At 44.6% G+C, this 21265-nt stretch overlaps 3 protein-coding genes across 3 annotated transcripts; all 3 read left to right on the top strand.

Moving 5' to 3' along the window:
• The first annotated feature begins 48 nt into the window (after positions 1–48).
• pin1 (peptidylprolyl cis/trans isomerase, NIMA-interacting 1) lies at positions 49–4179 on the top strand. Its single transcript, XM_079278118.1, has 5 exons — positions 49–208; positions 1559–1641; positions 2684–2792; positions 2883–2993; positions 3296–4179. The coding sequence occupies exons 1-5, from the start codon at positions 151–153 to the stop codon at positions 3403–3405; spliced, it is 471 nt and encodes a 156-aa protein (XP_079134244.1). The 5' UTR covers positions 49–150; the 3' UTR covers positions 3406–4179.
• A 1048-nt stretch (positions 4180–5227) lies between these two features.
• On the top strand, positions 5228–13300 carry LOC306785056 (uncharacterized protein; the record flags this gene model as incomplete). Its single annotated transcript, XM_079279280.1, has 11 exons — positions 5228–5270; positions 5636–6022; positions 6351–8294; positions 8384–8472; positions 8632–8690; positions 9223–9386; positions 10255–10420; positions 10512–10703; positions 11275–11496; positions 12746–12905; positions 12982–13300. The coding sequence occupies 11 exons, from the start codon at positions 5228–5230 to the stop codon at positions 13054–13056; spliced, it is 3501 nt and encodes a 1166-aa protein (XP_079135406.1). The 3' UTR covers positions 13057–13300.
• Positions 13301–16982: 3682 nt separating this feature from the next.
• Positions 16983–20845, top strand: actb1 (actin, beta 1). Its single transcript, XM_079278479.1, has 7 exons — positions 16983–17068; positions 18134–18259; positions 18381–18620; positions 19146–19392; positions 19502–19693; positions 19860–20041; positions 20179–20845. The coding sequence occupies exons 2-7, from the start codon at positions 18137–18139 to the stop codon at positions 20320–20322; spliced, it is 1128 nt and encodes a 375-aa protein (XP_079134605.1). The 5' UTR covers positions 16983–17068; positions 18134–18136; the 3' UTR covers positions 20323–20845.
• The last annotated feature ends 420 nt before the right edge of the window (positions 20846–21265 follow it).

The raw sequence follows: 21265 nt of genomic DNA, 5'->3' as shown, positions 1-21265 counted from the left end.
GACAGTGAAAAGGCGGGACCTGATTCTGCAAACAATTCGTACCGTAAACACGCTGCTAACTGTCGTACTTTGCTTAGCTGCAGCCCAACCTGTCACACACACGGCAGCTTCATTGAAATTTAATTTGCAAACGCTGCTGCAGAAATACTAATGGCAGACGAGGAGAAGTTACCTGGTGGATGGGAGAAAAGAATGAGCCGCAGTTCAGGTGAGACAGAATCCTCGAGAAGCTAAATATGCTAGCTAACTTAGCTAAATGGTAATATGTACCGTTATGGATTTAGCTTACGAGCTAGCAGACCCAGCATCGTGGTTTAGTGTTGAAACGAGGCAGACGAGACTTTAACTTTGATGCGGATGTTCTGAAACAAGTGGCGGGTAACTCTGTCTCATAGGTGTGTTTTGCTAAATGTGTCGTTTGGCTGTTATTTGGGGTGTGTTGCTTCATGATCGCGCCAGAGCTGAGCAATTAAACCTGGCTGCTGCTGCAGGGCCCTCCGCATGACGGCATTCTGCTCCAGTGCCTCAGTCACCTGCACTGCACGAGCCGTAGCAGATTTTACATATTTATGTTGGGAGGACAAAAAAACAAGCTTAGTAGATTGCAATTCCATTAAAACATGACTATTTTATGGTTTACATGGCTGCAGCATAACAGTGAAGGGAATAAGTATACAGAGAGTCTAAAAATACTCTACTACAAATACAATTCCTTCATTCAAAATCTTACATTTTAAAGTATTGTGAGCAAATACTATATAGGTCTGCTATGTTATTACTACTTTTTTATTACAATGATGCACTTTCTACGCTGTTTCATATTTACCATACTATATCATAATGTACCATATAACATAATATGTTACAGTACTCAATTTTATTAATGCACACATTAATTACACCGCTGTCAATTTCTTATTCAATGTACCGCCTATTATTTATTTCTGTCCTGCTGCAACAACACTTTCCTGCTGGGGATCAATAAGGGTGTATCTTAATCTTAAAATGTACATTAAGTGTGAAAAGTAAAAGTACTCATTGAGCAGTAAATTGGTCCCCGTCAGTGCTGCATTAATGTCTATGTTGCATTTTACTGCTGTAGATGTTTGAGCCATGTTCATTTTAACTATATTGTTGGCTGGTTTAATGTAAAGCAATGCATCATATTCTATGAGATCATCATATGTTTGTATACAGTTGCCGCCCTGTGAGCACAACGTATGAGCTCAGAAAAACAGCTCTGTTTTCAGCTTTGCGACAATGCATTTTCTAGCGAAATAAACTATTTAAAACCTCACTTGGATCCGCTGGAAAATGCACCGTCACAAAGCTGAAAGCAGTTTTTCTGAGCTAATGAAAAGTTGACTTTAGAGATATGTGGTTCTCGCAGGACAGCGATGCTTTATGTTGCCATGTTGAGAGCCTCGTGGAGGCAATATATATGTTCAGAATTTCATATTGAGCACCATTAAATGTGTCTTCAGCTTGTTTTGCTGCCTTCATTTGTATTAAAAGTAATTGAATGCATCTTTATTGACTCTCACCATTTGTCCTGCAGGAAAAGTCTACTACTTCAACCACATCACCAACGCCAGCCAGTGGGAACGTCCGGTGGGAGATGGCCGTGGAGAGCCAGATAAGGTTATTATGTGTAATATTTAAAATGTATTTATTATTATAATAACACACTTTTATTGTAGAGCACTTTTCAAAATGAGAGTTACAAAGTGTTTTACATAAAAAGAAGACTGAACTAGTTTAGTGACGACTGAAATTAGTGATGGGTGGACGAGGCTTTATGAAGATTTGGGCTTCCTGCCTAAAAGAAGTAAAGTATAAAAAAACACAGGGACATGTGGTGGTTTGTAGAAATGATTGCAGCCCCGTAAGACTAGAGCCAAACCTGCTGGTTGCATGCTGTGGTTTCAGTCCCACGTGTTTAATAACACCTCTTACTTCAGACACAAGCGTGAGGACAGGGTGGTTTTTAATTAGTTATTGTATTAAGACACAGGATTATAAATTGTAACTAGTGACACTTTTAATGGTGCTTTGTTAAAGATTTAGAAAATCATTGCACAACAACATTTGGTTTGCTAGGAAAATGTCAATGTGGCTGGTGAATTAGAACTTCAATTAAAGTTTGGGGGGTTAAAACAAACTTTGACTGAACAGCGTCAGTTTGTACCGACTGAGGTTTGAGAGATTAAAAGATTCTGAACGTTTACAACTCCTGACCCAATCAGTTATTCCTGACTTTTACAACTCAAGTAAGAAAAAACATTTACTCACTTTCCAGTATGTTGCACGAAAGGGATCTACAGTCCCATTAATGTTATCATTGTTCTCTTCTATCTGTCCAGCAACAGGATTTGGATGTGCACGGTGATCTTATTACATCTTCATTAAAGAGTCATGGGTTTGTCACTTTCTAGTTAGCCATTAACTTGGGAAAAGTTAGCTGCAGGAACGACTTATTTCAGGTTTCTAACCAAAAACCCATTCAAGAAACTAATTTACTTTGAGAGGAGGGAACCGGAAGTGCAAACATGCAGACTTTATTAACACTAAAGCCATTAGTTATGATGTATCTCTGTCGTATTAGATGGTGGTACTGACTTATTCATACCAGTCTTATTGATTCTTGACACTGATCGGTTTGTGTTTTTTTTCACTCACTCAGGTACGCTGCTCTCACCTCCTGGTGAAGCACAATCAGTCACGTCGTCCATCTTCTTTGCGAGAACAAACTATCACACGAACTAAAGACGAGGCCCTGGAGCTCATTCAGAGTACGTAAGGCACTGGAGGAGGGGGGGGGGGGGTTCGATCATGTCTGATCAACATGTTAAAGTTGTTGTTTTTTCCTCTCTTCTGTGCAGAGTACATAGAAGACATCAAGTCTGGAGACGAGAAGTTTGAGGACCTGGCTTCTCAGTTCAGCGACTGCAGCTCAGCTAAGATTGGTGGAGATCTGGGATTATTTGGCAAAGGTACGTACTCCAGTACCTGGTTAGGCTTTTTAAAATTCAAATGAAATTTATTTTGACGTTTGTTTTACTTTCATTTAATTTCTGGCAATATTTGACACGCTTCCAACTCGATAACCATCACTGACTGGCTGTGCCTCAGTGACACGCCCACAGTTGAAAGTAAAACCAAATTTACTTTAAGAAAAGTATCTGTGCACACACAGGTCACAGATGACAATTTACAACATGTTCATGTGTGAGTTTTCATTTGAACGTGGATAAAAGAATATTCCTTCAACATAATATATCTGTTTATGTTTTAGGTCAAATGCAGAAGCCTTTTGAAGATGCCTCCTTTGCTCTCAAAGTGGGAGACATGAGCGGTCCTGTTTTTACTGAATCTGGAGTCCACATCATCCTACGTACTGGTTGACGGGAAGAAGCCACATTCTTTACTTTCCTCTCAAGTCTTCACACACAGTCCAACCCAACCTAGTTTATTTTAATGATCCACACCACCCAATTAACAAGAGTTTAATGGGATAATTTGCTATTTGACATGTACGAACAATTAAATCACACTGAACATCAAGCAGTATCGCAGATTATTCCTGTGAGACCTCAAGCTTTTATTAACCCTGGCAATACCGTTATATAAAAACATGAGTGCCTGTGACTCTGTTGAAGTGATTCCTCCCGTGGAAACAGTTTCACGCGATGCGCGGCGTTTGAAAATGCGTCTGTAAAAGTTTGTTTTTGTATGTGCATGTCTTCAAAAAGGACCATTTACTGTATGTTTTCCTGTAACCGTTTCCATTTCTACTGTATGTGTGCCTGAACAGATCCTCGATCTTGTTTTGGAAAATGAATTCATAAGATGTTTAAAATACTTTAAATATACAGTATACATCCAATACGCTGCAGTTTGAGAAAGTGCTGTTATTCTGAGTTCTCTACATTTCACATTGATTTAAGTTCGTTATCCTTTGCAGATATCCAGTAAGAAACGATCATTTGTTGACATAATCCACTTTGAAAAGTGCATGTTTCCGCTCCCTTAGGATATGCAAAGATAAAGATGGCACAGTTGAAAACATCCAGGTTTTAACAATCAGCTCTGCAGCTTTTAAAAGCATCAAAGTTCAGATGACCTGTAACACCGTCATTATTTTTCCTGCATCAATAAAAAAATATCTTTTTATAAGTCTCTTGTTTCGGGGTTGATTTAGAGCAGAATTAAACAATGCGATCATATACATTTTCAAATGGTAGTTTATGGATGAGAGTATCTTGAAAAGGTCACGTCACATGGTTACTGAGAAAGATAAAGATTGTTATCTCAGTGAGACCCTTGAAAGAAAAGCACGATATGCATTTTAACAATCCTCCAGAGACGACCGATAGCCGATACATTTGCTAAAAACCAACCCAAGATTGACAGCCTATATATTTAGATATCTAAATATTTAAATTTTTTGTCAGAGGGTATGATTCATTTATATATGTTGCTGTTAGGATGTAATACGATTTTTAAACAAAAATATCAAAAACATTTTAAAAGAAGATTACCAACCCTGCCTTTAATTTCAGGTTTGTCAGCTTGTTCTGATGTTATTCTGCCCCAATGTGGCCACGCGCACAAACAATAATAGGCTCCGGCTCTATAATTCATCTTCATGTCTGATGAGTGATAATGAAGCCATCCTGCTACCGGCCACTGGTCACAACTCTCCCTGTCTGACACACAGTGGGGTGTGAATGTAAAAGCACCAATAAACTGCCCTGTCACGTCTCCATGCCTCCTGTGGTAAAGGTTTCCTGTGTTGCGTTTAAGCATGTGCGTAAAAACCAGCTCCCTGCCGCGACCACTGGATTCCTTCCTCTCGTCTTTGGAAACGTTCGTTTGACTCAAACAAACTGGCGCACGGAACATGCCCGGGGGCGCACAAAAAACATCTGTCCGTCCCACATTACGAGGAGCACCGTCCGACACACGTGCAACTCATTTAGGTGACCGTGCGGCGCCGTGCCCCTGACAGCACGGCGGTTTCCGTTGGAAGGAAATGATGGAGAAGGAAAGTTTCTGACGCCTCTGCGTTTTGCTGGGACTGCTCTGCTCGCAGGAAAACCGGAGATCATTTTTTCGCTCTGCGCGGTTCACGCGTCCTCATCATAACGCACAGATACTGTACATCTGAGCTATATGGATTTGGGATTAATAAGGTCTCCGACACTGAAATGTCTCAGGATTGGAAATGCAGCTCCACGCCTGCCTGTTGCTCTTTATGATCACAACAGGTAAGGACCTCTGCTGTAAACTGCTATCTTATTATGAAGCCTTTTATTGTCACCGAGCTTTGTATTTTCTTTTCTCTGAAACTGCTGTTTCGTTTTCAGCTACTTTTATATGAAGTCACAACATCGCTGCGCTGCTGTCAATACATAAGAGGTTGGTAGGTTTCTGTAGAGTTGAGTTTTGTACCCTGCTTCAAGCCCTGATCCAAATATATAGGGGTCATCAGATTATTCAAGAGATAATTAAAGAGGGGGACGATCTGTGCATTTTTATTGAGTTAGTTTTTTCCTCTAATTGTCTGGTTTTTGCTTTTACATTTTCCTGCTTCAAAAAACCGTGTCTTTTTTTTCTTCTCGTCTTTCCTCAGATAAAACACTGACCTTGCTGCACCACCACTGCGGTGGAGATGTCAGCCTGGACAAACAGCCTGCTGGTCACATCAATCTCACTTTACCTGGACTGCTGACTGACACCAGCAACACACTCAACCCCATGAACCAGCAGTCTGACAGAACCCCGACGGCTTCAGTTTGCACCTGGACGATAGGTGTTCCTCTGGGTCCGACGGTCCTTTTAAAGTTAGTGTGGTTGGACAGTGGTTCAAGCGTAGTCGTGCGCTGTGTTTTGAACGAGGCAGATCAGGTCCTGCGGAGCGGGGGGACGGCTCTGCTCTCCCACTGTGATGGAAACAAAGCCACCTTCACTTGGACAGGAGCAGGACGCTCCTCAAATGAAATGCAGCTGTCCTATTATGGTGAGCAACCATTACTCAATCATCTCGTTTGACTTATCGAGTCAGGATGGCCCACTTTCCTGCACCCTGATCATGAGAGTATGATCCAACTGTTGAAAAAGCTGCTTATTTAGTTGTCTCAATGAATACATCAGGTTTTGTTTCGTTTATTATAGTTACTTTGACTTATGTGAAACTGTGGAAATGTATTGTTCCGCGCTTTGAGTCCGTCGGAAAGTTCTTATCACACTCACTGTGGTGTGAGACATGTTATGTTGTTGTGATTTCCACTCTTGTCTGTCCTCACCCTCTCCCTCTCTGTTTTTTTCTGTTTGTTTTGGTCATCCAGTCCAGGAAGATGAGAGGAATTCCTCGGACGACCCTACCAGCCCACGTTCAGACCAAGACCTCCTGCGTTGGTCGCCGACAGGAACCAGCTTTACAAGCGCCGCTCCTGTTGGTCAAGACGTGGTGAGGGGGACAGACGGGGGCAGGGGTCGCCTCTTTGAAGGTCCGGAGTGGAGCTCCGGGCCTCGGTCTGCGTCTAGTCCCTCCTCTCAGGACCCGCTGCACCCCACCTCACCCCCGCAGGGACTCACTGTGGCTGGGAGAGCTGATAGGGAAACTCTCCCTCTTCCTGAGGAAGAACCTAACAATGGAGCGGATGCATCTGGAGCTCCTCACCTCGCCGATGGAAAAATGTCTGCCAGAGAGAGAGCACGCCCCGATTTTCAGCCTACAGACTCGCTGTTTCAACCATCGCACACGACAAACACGGGGATTAAATCAAGCAACGAGCTCCCTCAAACCCAGATTGCAGTGACACATGCCACAGCCGTTAGCTCTAACACCTTGCTTGACACATATATTCACAAATATACAGCCACTCAGACATCTGAGCTATCTACAGACACACAAGCTCGCTCCAGCCCCAGAGTCCCACCTCTCAACTTTGCTTCAACTTCCAGGACAACCTGGGAGAGTGGTACCGTCCTAATCCCACGTGATGGAGCCGTGAGCAGGGCTTCTGGTGAGGAACTCCCCCATTCCTGGAGGAGCCAGCGAAGCACAGACAGACTTAACTCGGCTCTGACCTCCGCCGTCACCTCTGATCCTCTACAATCCCCCACCGAACCTCAGCAGGGGGACTCACACACTGATATTGAACCCACTGCTCCATCGCCATCATCCTCACAGCTCTCCAGCGGGACTCATTCATCCGCCGCCCACGTCGCAGAGCTTGAAACCGCTGTTGGTGCCGTGGAGTCTGCTTCATTTCATCCGAACGCGAGTGGAACTGACTCATCGGCATCATCTGCGTCAGAGGTCACCGATCAAACTGCTGCGTTCGAGTCCTCTGACAAACTCGAGAGCCTTCGCACTTTCACTTCCTCCACACAGAGTGAAACAAGCTCTCCCCAAAGCACAGAGGGCCTTGCGCGCTCGCCACTTCCTGACACGTCCTCCCCGCTCACACAGACGAGCAAAGACGAGACACGAGCGGCATCGCAGAGCACGCGCAAACGTTTTGCCGACACCATGTCCTCCTCGCCTGGCATCACCGAAGTTGATGACCGGACTTTGAGTTTCACGGGTTCTTCTTCGACACCGCTGACGTTGGGAGATGTAGTCCAGACCTCAGCTCCCTCAGGAACAACCACTGAAACGTACACGCTGCGTCCCACTTACACACTCTCACACGACAGCTCGCCCACAAATTCACCGACTCCCGTTCCTCCTTTGTCGTCCAGTACGTCCATACCCTCATCAACGCCTCCATACACGCTGCAAACACACACTCCATCACCTGGTCGTTCACATTTATCTCACACACCCCTTTTTTTGCCCTCCTCTACCACTGAATCCGCTGCCCACACGCCACTCGTCGACCACGAAACCACGCCCACGCCCTCAGAAACATCTTCACGCACGCCTCATACACGGAACCACCTGCCTTTGACGTCTTCTACTGATGTCCCAGTTACGCTTAAACAGCCCCGCAACCACATTACTACTGCACAGACGTCTTTGCTCTCACTCACAACTGCAAATTTGGATTATGGACATGGAGAGGTAGAGGAAGTAGAGGGAGAGGATAAGTCCTGGCAATGGTTTACAGGCAGCACAAGCACACTGACTCCCGCAGCCGGAGCTCCATCGTGGACAACCTTGCATCCTAGCCAGGGGAACCGTTTGGCACTCGCACCTTCTGTTTTAACCTCAACTTGGAGCCCCACAACTAGTCGCACACCCAAGTTCTACATCGTGCCAGACCAACCTTCAGCCATCAGAGGTAATGTACATATTTGTGTGTGATTAAATAATCGTTTTTTTTCTGTGTCCAGGCTTGTTGTAATGGATTTATTTTCCTGTTTTGTCCAGTGGAGTCAATTGAGCTGCTGCTGCAGATTGTTGTGGAAGAGTCCAGATCGGCTTTTTCTTCTGGTTTGGAGGAAGACGCCGCTGCCTGGGTGAGGGATTATATACACACACACACACACACACACATACACACACACACACACACACACTGGCATGCAGAAAAGCACCAACAAATCGTGTGATTATACAATAGCTTTCGAGTTTGATTGAGGGGCTGCTACAAAGTCCTCATTCCATGTTTCCTTCAGGTGGAGCCGTACCTTCAGAAAGCCCCGGGGTTCAGCCAGCTGCTGGGAGTCTGGAGCAGGTGAAGTCCTAGTATAGAGTACATATACTGTAGCTGAGCTGCATTTCGCCCCATTTTGAGCCTCTCATCTAATACCATTGAAGTCAAGTCACAGGACGTAGACATTTTGACCCACTAACAAGTTGTTATTGGCAAACAGTTTCTTATTATCACGTCCAGCAGACATGGAACTACATTAACTTTCATTTAAAGTTGTGTTTCTGGTCAAGTGACACATTTCAAGTGACAGTATTTTGTCTCTTTAGCTGCTTAATGCTCCACTATGTCCATCAGCGAATTCTATTGCCTCTCAACGGCTCTCAACATGGTGACGGATGAGCCGGTGCTAACAGCGCTAACAGTGCTAACAGTGCAAACTACAGCAAAAGTGCTGACGGTGTTTCATAGATGGCCAGGTATTTATCTTTTAGAAAAGATGCTTAGCTCCGTGATTCAAATACGGTGGTAAAACATGAGAGGCACAAAGTGGGGTTGCGCTGCATCGGGTTTTGTGAGGAGAGCCACAGAAAGTGGATGTGCTGGCGTTTTTCAGTGGCCATGCAGTGCAGAGTCTGGTGGAGTTCAGGACCAGCGGGGCTCTGCGGTGGCTCGGCATGACTGGCCCCGCGTCGCTGTTGGAACGAACAGGACTAGCTCAGGCTGTGTGCGAGGGGAGGCGCTTCAGGTCATCCAAGATCACCAACATCACACTGGGAGGTGAGGAGCTGTGAAGCCTACGCACAGCTGACCAAAGATGCTGAACTTCTCAGGCACCAGTGGTCGCAGGCGAATCGTTGCAACTCGTTCTTCTCTCTCCTCTGATATCCCGTCATCTCTTTACTGTCCTTAACATTTACCTGACAGGGCATTCCAGTCTTTCAACAGGAGTTGATTTGTGCACTCTGTAGGTTTTTAGACTTTTCATTGGCCCCCAGTATGACCACAAGTGGATCGGGTCTTATTCTGACTTTTAAATTCTTTGAACAGAATTTAAATATTGCAACGCAGAATTCTTGTAACTTCAAGCATAACGCTTAGCTACGAAGTAAATCTGCCTCTGTTTGGTCACATTGCTCACTAATTGGTGACATTTGTGGGAAGATTTTTATGCAGTTTCACCTTTTGAGTACAGCAACCTGTGTACTGCATCAAAGAGAGCCTGGCGTGAAGGGAACAGACATTAACACATTGCAGACCCTTGCCCCAGATGTCCTCTGTGGGAATTCCTTTCTTAACCTGCTTACTTAATTCACCCAGTTACAGGCAGACTCATGTAAACATCATCACGCAGTCAGATTGACTCAGTTAAACTCACAATCCAGTTATGGCAAATCTGATTATGAAGTCTGGCTCACTCGGATATTAAACTGGTTACTGTGGTATGTGATCAAAAATGAAGCCAAATATTTAAGATCTAGCTGCTCAGTGGGTGTTGTAATGAGCTTGGGAGTGAGTGCCACAGACAGGATAGCAAAGTACTGAGACTGACTAAACAATGTTGTTGTTGTTGTTTCATGGGATTTGTTGGCAATAATCAAAATGAAGAATACCACCAGCCTCATTCTTCAACATATCTTCCCTCCAGGTCTGCAGGGCGACGTGTGTGACTGGTTACTGCAGTGTCCAGCAGGCTACGAGTGTGTGTTTAACCCTGCCACTTCAAACTACAGCTGTTCTTCTGTCTGCCACTTTGACTACTGCCACCATCATGGCATCTGTACTCACCACCCGGGCCAGCTCCCAGTTTGCCGGTAGGACCAGACAGAGGCTTTAACACATACAGTTTGCATCTCTTCCATCCAAGAAGGTTTTTGTACAAACGTCTTCTTGTTTGTGTTTCAGCTGCCTTGTAGGAGAGGACTTCTGGTACATGGGTCAGAGGTGTGACGTGAGGATGACTCGAGCGCGGCTCGTGGGCGCGTGTCTTGCCATCTTACTCGTCATGGTGACAGTGATTGCCGTTTTGGCTCTTGTGGCAGTGCGACGCTACCGAGCCATTCTGATCCAGGCCAAAGTGGATCAGACTCGGAGCAGGTATGCACCGACTCGCACGTCACAATCACAGCTGACAGCGCTCAAGCTACCATACAAACACACCGATTCACAGACACCACACAGATACCCTGAACATGAAATATGAAGTGTTTTGTTTCAACAAATATTTTGAAAATGAATGAAATGGTCAACTGAGTAAACATGAAAATGCAGTTGACACCAAACAACTCTGATTAATGTGACATACGTCCCATTAACACAAAGGACACCTTCGGGGAAATTGTGTCCTGGCACAGAATGGGTTTAACTTCACTCACTTTAGTTGTAGTAACAGTAACGTCCACTAGATGTCGCAGTCTGGCTGCTGAACCACATATTTAGGATGAAGGCTGCATTGTGAACTCTTGGAAAATGTGGAGTCAGTCTGGTTGAAGCCGAATGTCCACCGTCTAGACTTGCAGACAGCCCCTGAAGGACTTCAGTCATGCGTACCGTGATACGTTCACTGCCATCGCGTCAAGTCTGTGAGGTGTTAGTCTTGCACATACATGAATATGAATATTGTGCCGTGAAATAATTATCCTCACACTGTGATTTGTTGTGTCTGCAGCTATCGCAGGTTCAACCATTTCGATGAGCTGTCAGGGCGGTTCGGGTTGCGTTTGTGGGCAGGATCGGCGGACTCGCTGGATAATCCCGCCTTTACGCGCTCCGATGAGTTACTGCACCTGCAGGCGCTCGACCGCACCTGCTGTTACCACGACGACACGCTGTCGCTGGCCTCCACCTGCCCCAGCCACGGGGCTCGCATCAATACAATCTACCCACACAGGTACACACGCGCACACACACACACACACACACACACACACGATACAAACAAGCTAAATGCAGATCTAAACGGGCTACTTTTGAAAAGTTCAGCAACCAAGCAGACATTAGATCTGCAACCCAAACTTAGACACGCACACAATTACACAAACAGAAAAACTGAACTTGGACCCACCGAATAATTACTTTTAAAGGACCAGTGTGTTGGCTTTATGGGACTTTTTAGGCAGAAATGGAATATAATATTCATAATTATGTTTTCATTTGTGTATAATCGCCTGAAACTAAGAATCTTTGTGCTTTCGCTAGCTTAGAACGAGTCCTTCACATCGACATAGGGAGTGGGTCCTCTTCATGGAGTCTGTCATGTTGCACCACAATGTTTCTACAGCCGCCCAGTAAGGACAAAAACTGGCACTAGCATCTCATTTTGATGTTCCCTAAAGGTCGCTTTTGTTCTTGGAAAGCTTGGAAAAGGAGGGGTGCACTAGAAGCCACGAAATCTTACAAGAAAACAATAACCTCACTTTTACAGCTGCCAGTTGGGGGGCAGCAGATCCACGCATTTGATGCTTTAGCTGCTAAATGCTTCAGTGTTCATCAGCAAGTTGCTCACTACCTATCGCTCAGCGCTAGGCAGGTAGTGTTCAGTGGTTTATCAGAGCATTTTCTGAAAACAGCATCTTGAAGTCAGGCTGCTGAGGTTGACAGACTGAACTAAAAGCCAAAACATTAAAGTTATGGGCCGTAAAACCGAAACCATAACCTGAAAGATGCTTTAAAAACAAAACAGGCCTGTAGAGCTGAATTGGGCGATAATTCTTTGCGAGGTTTTCATTCTCATCTGCCCCTTTTCACCTTTGGCTGCTGGAGAAATATTTTTTAAAAGCTGTTTTAACGATTGAATGCTACTTTCATGAGTAAATGTTGTATTAAATCAAAGCAAAAGCAATAAAGTAAAGATATAAAAGAAACAGATAAAACACAACAACTGGATTAATTCAATTTTGTGACATTAAATAGAACAAAAAGTGTATCCCAAGCTATGGCTTAATACATGTTTAAAACCCAATACAAGTAAAAATGAAGTGAATAAATCACTAAAGCCAATATCAATGAATACAACTACATTCATATCCTTTTCCTAATCTAACTAATCTTTAGTTCCCAGAATGTAAATGTATGTGTGAAAGTATTCTTTCACTCGTATACTATGTAAATAATCCCTTGGCTGTCTGTATTCCCTGTAGCTCTCAGTATGGTTGGAGGGGAAGCGGGATGAGCATGGGCGACGGTGTGTTGGACTCGGGCAAGGCCAGTGACCTTTCTGTCTGCAGCTGGCCCGTGGAACCCATTCAGTGGACTCCCTTCCCCCTTCTGCAGAAACTGGCCACCCAAAGGACTCCCACAGTGAGTGTTTGGCAGGTATATCTGTATGCATATGCGCACGTGTATCTGGTTTCATTATGTTTCCCTGTGAAACCAGGTGAGGGTGTCGAGGCCGCGGTCCTACTGTGAAGGCATGGAGCTGGTAGACCTGGGGAAGGGCTGGACTGCTTGAAGCACGTGAAGAAGAATGGAATCAAAAGTTGACACTGGTCAACTCGAATGTTCTTGTTTTGTTGATGAAAACTGTAAAAAAAACAATAAGTGTAAATGTGTATATAAGTGTATATTTTTTGCTACATGTTCTGTTTCTGATCCTTCTGATGAGATGGAGGATATACTGTAAAGAAAGAAGAACAAAAGAGTGTGTCTAAATGGTGCAGAGCCTCATATCATGCTTTAATAAACATAAATCTTACTCAGGGCAAAAATAAATGCATTTGCTTTTGGCAATTACAAATGTGAGTCCTTTTAAACATACTGAGCTTTGCACTCTGAGGTCATCGCTTAGAAAGTTGTGGAGCACATTTTCACACAAAGGTCGTTAAAATGCTTTATATAATGCATTGAAACATTTTACAGAAAGCACAGCATAAACCATACAAACACAAACAAGAGATAAAAGGCGTGTCTCAGATTATTGCTGTATCTAATCTCAGGGTCGTGTCTGAATCAAAGGAACGTGGCCCACTTGGAGCACCTGCTCCTTTCCATCCAGGCTTCTCCTCCATTGTTTGTTTGCAACCTCCAGTAGTCTGTCCCTTCTTACCGGATCAGGTGGCACAAGGCTGTGGCAACCTTTTTACAACCAGTGGTGTAATGTATAATCCAGATAACTGGGACGGTTCCAAAATGTCTGGAATTACAAAATATATATATGTTCTTTCTCTTTTTGAATGTAATAACCTGTTAACGTGGTCTCAGTGTAGCTTAGTCTTATGAAATAGTCCAATAGGTTGAATGAACACAACACATATTCACGTATGGTTATAACATATGACATCAAATTCATTTTACAAAAAAGGTCTCTAGACTGCTTTTAGTTGACTTACCCCAGATAATGTCTTTTTTAGATTTTTTAAAAGGAATTTTGCGTTAAACAAAACTTAAACAATTCGTCAACTTTGTGAGTCCTCAGATCATGACCTTCTAGTGTCAGGTGTCTGTGAAAAACGGAAGTGCAAACAGGATTTCCTGCTCATGTGATGTGATCAATTATTGGTCATATCAAAGTGGAAGACCCCCTTTTTCACAACAAAACAGTAAAATGTGGATTTTGTAGAACTGTAAACCATATGGCAACTCCATGCAATAGAGGGTTAGGAACCCAAATGCAAAGTTTGCTGCCTAATCAGGCCACGGTTCAAGCTCTGTGGCGCTGCATAGTAACTTCTCTATTGCTTCTCTATTTGGACTATGGTTAACAGACAACTGTTTACCTGAGAGGTAGCGAGGCTTAATCTGGTTAAAGACATTCAGAAGTGTCTTTGGGCCTAAATCACAGTAAAGTAGCAGTAAATGTAACTCTGTTTAATGACACACTGACGGTCAGCCAGTGCAGAGACCTGAGAATTGGTGAGATGTGTTCACAAGTCTTTGTCAGGTTGGAATTTTTTGGGGGGGGAATTTCTGTTGAGAAATCTGCATCTTCTAAAATGACATTTCAAAGAGTATTTCACATACCATCTTCCTGTCTCGGTCTTACTCAAGCACACACTCACACACACACACACACAAGCCACACCTCCACTCAATACTGCTTATGAACCTCAGCTGGAATGTGATGCCATAAATGCCTGGGGAAGACTGCTGCAGAGTGAAACTGGCAAATACGCACACTGCATTGCTCTCCTGTCATCGTCCCTGTCATGGGAAGAGGAATCAGGGAGTGATTGGTTCGGGGAGAGAGGAAATATTGCAAATAAAGGAAGAGAGTGAATGTGCGTTTAAGGAAGAGAGATAGAGAGAGAGAGAGCGCTAGAGACAGGGGATGAGTGAAAGGTGGACAGAAGCTACCTGCTACTTCTTCCATATACGGTCTTAGTCAGAGCCAAGAGCCAGGCCTGTGAATTTCTCTGACTGTGTGAGTGAGCAATGCAGGGAGTGTCTACGTGTGTGTGTGTGTGTGTGTGTGTGTGTGTGTGTGTGTGTGTGATGTAATGCATGCATGAGACACGCACGCCATCAAATTATGAAATGGCTTGAAGAAAGACATGAGAAGAAACATTGAGAAATATCTGTCAGGGAGGAGTTAGTGAGTACAAAGTTTAAAAAACAATTTCTATTTGTATTCATATTTCACTTTCTACATATTAATCTTTGGGTGCTGGTGAAGGATACAGAAATCCAACCTATAGCAACATGCACTCTCACACTCAGTATATCCATGCACATCCTTAAAAAGGGAGATTTATTCATTTCCTCAGACTGGTCACATGACCTGAGCAGTGCATTCTTCCCCCCCATGTGACGAGCTCCAATATCTCCTTATATGGATGTCATCCAAAGGAACTCTTAAAGGGATGGTTGTCCTGCCCTGGGTCTATACTTGGTGTGTGTGTGTGTGTGTGTGTGTGTGTGTTTAGTGTCTGTCTAGAAGAGGATAATGCCACTCTGAAAAGCCAATTCCCTGATTAGATCATTCACTCTCCCTCTCCCTTCTATGTTATCCTTAGCTGCTCCGTACCTGGTGACATACGGGCGTTTGTGTGTGTTTGTAGGATCTGTGCGGTGTCTTCCTGTGTGCATCTGTAGCAGTGAAGCACTGTGAAACCCACTTCCTGTCTCCTTTGGCCAGCTGGCTACCATATACCCTTATTAGGAACACAAAGAGCCAATGAGAATTCCTACCATAAGTTCATGTGTCTTTGTCCGGTGCCCTTATTGAGTTAAAACTGCAACCCTACCCACGCACTTAAGTCTCTAGTCAATAAGATGAGCTTTGCATGGAAACGTCCAAGTGTGTTATCATAATAATTCATATAAATGAGTACTTCAGGCAAGCTGTATGCACATATTGGTGTGTGGAGCAGATGTGTACGTACATATCAAAGTCACATTCCTCCGAAATAGTTTCAGAAATAAATAGTTTCTTTCTAATAGGCCTCACGGTTTTCATTTCAAACCCACATTATCTTGTCTATTACTCATCTCATTGAACCCCCCCCTCCCCACACACACACACACACACACACACACACACACACACACACACACACACACACACACACACACACACTCACTGAAACTGTACAAGTGACAAGTGATCTACAGCCTCCTGAGTGTTTGCTGTAAACATACCTCCGCTAAACTTGACCACATGTATCACTTTACTCTGCATGTGTGTGTGTGTGTGTGTGTGTGTGAGAGAAAGAGAGAGAGAAAGAGAGAGAGACTGGTATGCCAGGGTAGACATGTTAATCAGGGTGTTGACAGTGCTGTCAGTGACCCTGAGACTGGAACCACCACACGTCCCGGCACTACCAAGCACGAGTATCTCCCATGAATTTGCAAATGCACAGTCTTCAGTGCAATCTCGTTCTGTCTCATTCCCGCATGTCCTTCGCTTAAATGTGTGTCTGTGTTCTGCACTTTTGCTCCAATGCACAAATATAAAACAGAACACAAGTAGATGAATCAAATACGGCTGAGAGAAAATATGCAGGCCCCTTCTCCACCCGATTACATGGATTCAACTATAATAGGGTGGTATGAAGTACATCAAAATGTGCTACTCAGCTCAATAGACAACAACATGAAAACAAATATTTCAGCTTGTTTTAAGAGTCTGCTGTGTTTTGCAGCAGTCATTTGTTGCTCGCGGGTGTTTCATTCCCATCGCTTCCATTATAATAAATAATGATGAAGACGGATATAAAGTGTGTTTTATTAAACACTGAAAGACCCCAGAATAATAGTTGACAGAATATAGGTTAGTTTCCATGTTGCTCGTCTCCTCGGTAGAGCGCAGGAGCGTTATCTGCATGCGCCACACCCAGTGGATGCGGCAGGACCAATCAGAGAGCGCTAAGCGGAAAGATCTCCTTTTATGGAGAGGGGCTGCAGCGAGAGCTCTCATAAAACCCTGCCATTTGTTGGCCTCCATTGCAGTCAGGTTTAGACACTAAACCCTACCGGAGTGTACCGCGCAGTCAGTCCGCCTAAGCCGATAACCCTCCCTTAAACAGGTAAGACGAAGATGGAAGTTTTGTGTTGTTTTAAATGCAGTTCTTTAACATATGCGTGTGTGCGTCATAGTTTTAGCCGGCGGGTTAATTCAAGATACGAGGTTTTCTGCCTGACTTTACGCAGACACCAGTTGGAACAGCTAACTTTAATTTCGGTCATTCATTCTTAAATGTTTGTGATGAGTTGGTTTGAGTGGAGGTCCCCACTAACTGAGTTCAGTACAGATACGTGTTGGCATACTGTCGTTTATATCTAACGGCTGGTGTGCAATAACCCGGTTACCCATGCTGTCATCACTTCATCAGTTTCACAAATCAGACTGCGTAAAAAGAGACGCGTGCTTGACCTCGCTTACGTGTAACGTTAAGCATCTGCTTTGGCTTTGACACGGTCTCTGGGTCGAGTTCCACGCGCAGACAGATGATTGCGCATTTAGAAGGATTGAATCTAAAATATTTAACGGCAACAGAAATGGCAGATATGCGCGTAGAAATGCCAAATGGTTGCTTTGACATTAAAGCGAGAAGTTGTGTGTTTTTTATTTTTTTTTATTTTCACGTGTGCTTTTAACAGTGGTGGTCACGACATAGCGGTACACCTGCTGACTGATGGGTGGAAGTTCATTCCCCTTAAATGAACTGTTAAACGCCTGTGTTGAAGCGTGCGTAACCGTGTGTGGCCCGTTATCTTGGACACAGTTTGTGGTGGTTCCGGTGACTGGAGTGGCCGTGCTTGTCGGTGTCATTTTGAGGTTTAACGGCTCACGGGCCGGGCTACCGCAGTCTCTCAGCTGCGCTCACTTTTGCCTTATATGGCCATAGCCAGACCGAGAGAGAAACGGAGCCTTTTGTTGCTGAGCCGCTGGATTAGGACTGGGACTTGCGCCACTGCGACATCCAGCGTCCAGTCTCTATAACGACCAGGCTTTAACTGAGTAGCTTGTGTGCGCCAGCTGTAACTCACAACTGCTGCACACAGAGCATCAGTGTTCAACATTCACAACTGCTGCACACAGAGCATCAGTGTTCAACATTCTCTGCCTTTTTGTCTCCTCTTCTGCCCAGACAATGGAAGACGAAATCGCCGCCCTTGTTGTTGACAATGGATCCGGTATGTGCAAAGCTGGCTTTGCAGGAGATGATGCTCCACGTGCTGTGTTCCCCTCAATTGTTGGCCGTCCCAGACATCAGGTACAGTTTCCACACATTGTATAAATCATGACTTGTAAATAACAAAGCTTGTAAAAACGATCATACATTTGTTTTTGTCCAGATTTTTAACTAGTTTTTTCTTCTGATTTGACTTTACTAGGGTGTGATGGTCGGTATGGGCCAGAAAGACAGCTATGTAGGTGACGAGGCCCAGAGCAAAAGGGGAATCCTGACCCTGAAGTACCCCATTGAGCATGGTATCGTCACCAACTGGGATGACATGGAGAAGATCTGGCATCACACCTTCTACAACGAGCTGAGAGTTGCCCCTGAGGAGCACCCAGTCCTGCTCACCGAGGCTCCCCTGAACCCCAAGGCCAACAGGGAAAAGATGACCCAGGTAACAAGGGCTGACACACTGACCTATCCCCTCACACAGGAAACTCAACTCTCCTGCAGGGCCCCGCAACAAGAAAATGTGTTGCTGCTCGGGCATCTCAGCTTCTGCTCAATCTGTCCATTTCCTCCTGCTCCTTCAATCTCCAGGTTTCTTTTGTCCTGTGCTGATCTTTTCATCTCTGCGGATGCTTCAGGTTTCTATCTCTCTGCACTGTGATGCATCAGGAATGACTTTGTTGCAGCATGGTCACTGCAGTTTTCAAATTGGGCTCATTTTAGACTTCCTAAAGTAGATGACGAGGATCTAACTACACTGGTGTCTGCATGGTGCACCAGATGACTGAGCAGGTTGCTGCACTCATCTTGTACATTCAATATGACTAAACTATAAGTTATTGTAATGACTCATTTTCATATGGTGGTTCGACTCAAAACAGGCCAGTGTGCTTTTCTGTACTAACCAATACTAGCTTACTTCAGGTAACGCTGACTCACTGAGTCATCGCTCGTCTCTTCTCTCCTCCAGATCATGTTCGAGACCTTCAACACTCCTGCCATGTATGTGGCCATCCAAGCTGTGCTGTCCCTGTACGCCTCCGGTCGTACCACTGGTATTGTCATGGACTCTGGTGATGGTGTGACCCACACAGTGCCCATCTATGAAGGCTACGCCCTGCCCCACGCCATCCTCAGGTTGGACTTGGCTGGCAGAGACCTCACCGACTACCTCATGAAGATCCTGACTGAGAGGGGTTACAGCTTCACCACCACAGGTTGGCACAGATCTCAAAACAAACGAATCTTTGACGGAAGGGGAAAACTGACAGGGGGAGACAAAAGAAACCTGGGACTGACTGTAAAATGTCTTTTCTTGTCTTACAGCTGAGCGTGAGATTGTGCGCGACATTAAGGAGAAGTTGTGTTACGTTGCGCTGGACTTTGAGCAAGAAATGGGCACTGCTGCCTCCTCTTCATCCCTGGAGAAGAGCTACGAGCTGCCCGACGGACAGGTCATCACCATTGGAAATGAGAGGTTCCGTTGCCCCGAGGCCCTCTTCCAGCCCTCTTTCCTTGGTAGGTTAATTCAGGGAAACTTATTTTTAAGGCAGAAATAGGTTTCAATCGGGGCACTGGCTGAAATATACTCAAGGACTGAGTTTGATAATAAATACATAGGAGGGGTGGTTGTAGTTTTAAGTGTGACACAAAAACTTACTTTCTTCTTTACAACCTCTCGTAGGTATGGAGTCCTGCGGTATCCATGAAACCACTTTCAACAGCATCATGAAGTGCGACGTGGACATCCGTAAGGACCTGTACGCCAACACCGTAATGTCTGGAGGTACCACCATGTACCCTGGCGTCGCTGACCGTATGCAGAAGGAAATCACTGCCCTGGCACCGACCACCATGAAGATCAAGGTATAACTCTGCCAAAACGTGGTTAATTCAGCGTTCAAGCTCTCTCGCTTCTCCTGAATTTAACTGTAAATGAAATACTTGCAGGATGTCTGTGTGGATTTGATTTGACGCCTTGTTTTTAATCTTGCTCCCTGCAGATCATTGCTCCCCCAGAGAGGAAGTACTCTGTATGGATCGGTGGCTCCATCCTGGCTTCCCTGTCCACCTTCCAGCAGATGTGGATCAGCAAGCAAGAGTACGACGAGTCCGGCCCCAGCATTGTCCACAGGAAGTGCTTCTAAACAGACTTGTCAGTCCACTCCCCCGAAACACACACTGCTACAAACCCAAACGACTGGCTCTGCATACATGCCTACACCAACACACCGGTATATGCTGAGCCCGCACCACCACTTCCCATTTTCCCCCATCGCTATGGCTACGGCACCATGCCCCCTGATGGGGAGAAACTCTGCAGGAAGTACAGAGCGTCCCAGGCGGTGTGACTGTGAGAGGAACATGATGTCCATTGTCGTGTTTGTGTAGGTCATTCCAGATGTGTTTGTTCACCACCTTATTTGCCTCTATGAAGGTTTTTCTCTGGTGGGCCCACTGCCCAACAGACCTGTAGTATTGCTTATGTAAATTATGTAGTCTTTTTGTTTTTGTACTTTCAGCCTTAAACAATACTTGGTGCTGTTTGTTTGTCATTATGCAAAAGACAAAGCTTCTACCTTGTATGGGGGTGTAGGAAGGATTGTGCATGGGGCTTCAAGCCTCTTGTGTACAAAACTACTCAATAAAGTGAACATGTCTGAGATTCCAGTCTGTCTACATGAGTGTCTTTCATTTTAATCAGCTCAGAATTTACATTGTATCAATCACACACTAAGTTAAAATGACTGCTGAATTCCATAGTTACTTCAGTTTCAAGGTCCTGGTATTGTCACACTGGCATGGCTCACTAGGCCACTGAATAGAACAGCCATTATTACTGTTGGTAAAACCTGTTTACTACGGAAACAGTGAAATCTGATAGTTCTACCCTAAGGATTAATTAGAAGTCTCAAACTACTACGGCAAAAGGCTCTCCCTACAAAGTATAGTCTGACTAAATTTACACTTTGTCTCAAAGGATTCACGGATTTGTCATTAGACAACCCAAGGCTGCACAACAATGTGCAGTTGCCAGTTTACTATAAAAGAAAACCGAAGTGCATCTTTGAATTTACATCAGGAGGAAAG

The sequence above is a fragment of the Melanostigma gelatinosum genome (assembly GCF_949748355.1).
Source record: "Melanostigma gelatinosum genome assembly, chromosome: 11".
Classification (NCBI taxonomy): domain Eukaryota; kingdom Metazoa; phylum Chordata; class Actinopteri; order Perciformes; family Zoarcidae; genus Melanostigma; species Melanostigma gelatinosum.
This window is presented reverse-complemented; position numbering and strand designations above follow the sequence as displayed.

Excerpts from the sequence above, each read along its gene's own strand:
- pin1 (XM_079278118.1), top strand. The coding sequence starts at position 151 with ATGGCAGACGAGGAGAAGTTACCTGGTGGATGGGAGAAAAGAATGAGC. Across the intron at positions 1,642-2,683 it reads GCCGTGGAGAGCCAGATAAG|GTACGCTGCTCTCACCTCCT; the intron begins GTTATTATGTGT and ends TCACTCACTCAG. Across the intron at positions 2,994-3,295 it reads TCTGGGATTATTTGGCAAAG|GTCAAATGCAGAAGCCTTTT; the intron begins GTACGTACTCCA and ends TTTATGTTTTAG.
- actb1 (XM_079278479.1), top strand. The coding sequence starts at position 18,137 with ATGGAAGACGAAATCGCCGCCCTTGTTGTTGACAATGGATCCGGTATG. Across the intron at positions 18,260-18,380 it reads TTGGCCGTCCCAGACATCAG|GGTGTGATGGTCGGTATGGG; the intron begins GTACAGTTTCCA and ends TGACTTTACTAG. Across the intron at positions 18,621-19,145 it reads ACAGGGAAAAGATGACCCAG|ATCATGTTCGAGACCTTCAA; the intron begins GTAACAAGGGCT and ends TCTCTCCTCCAG.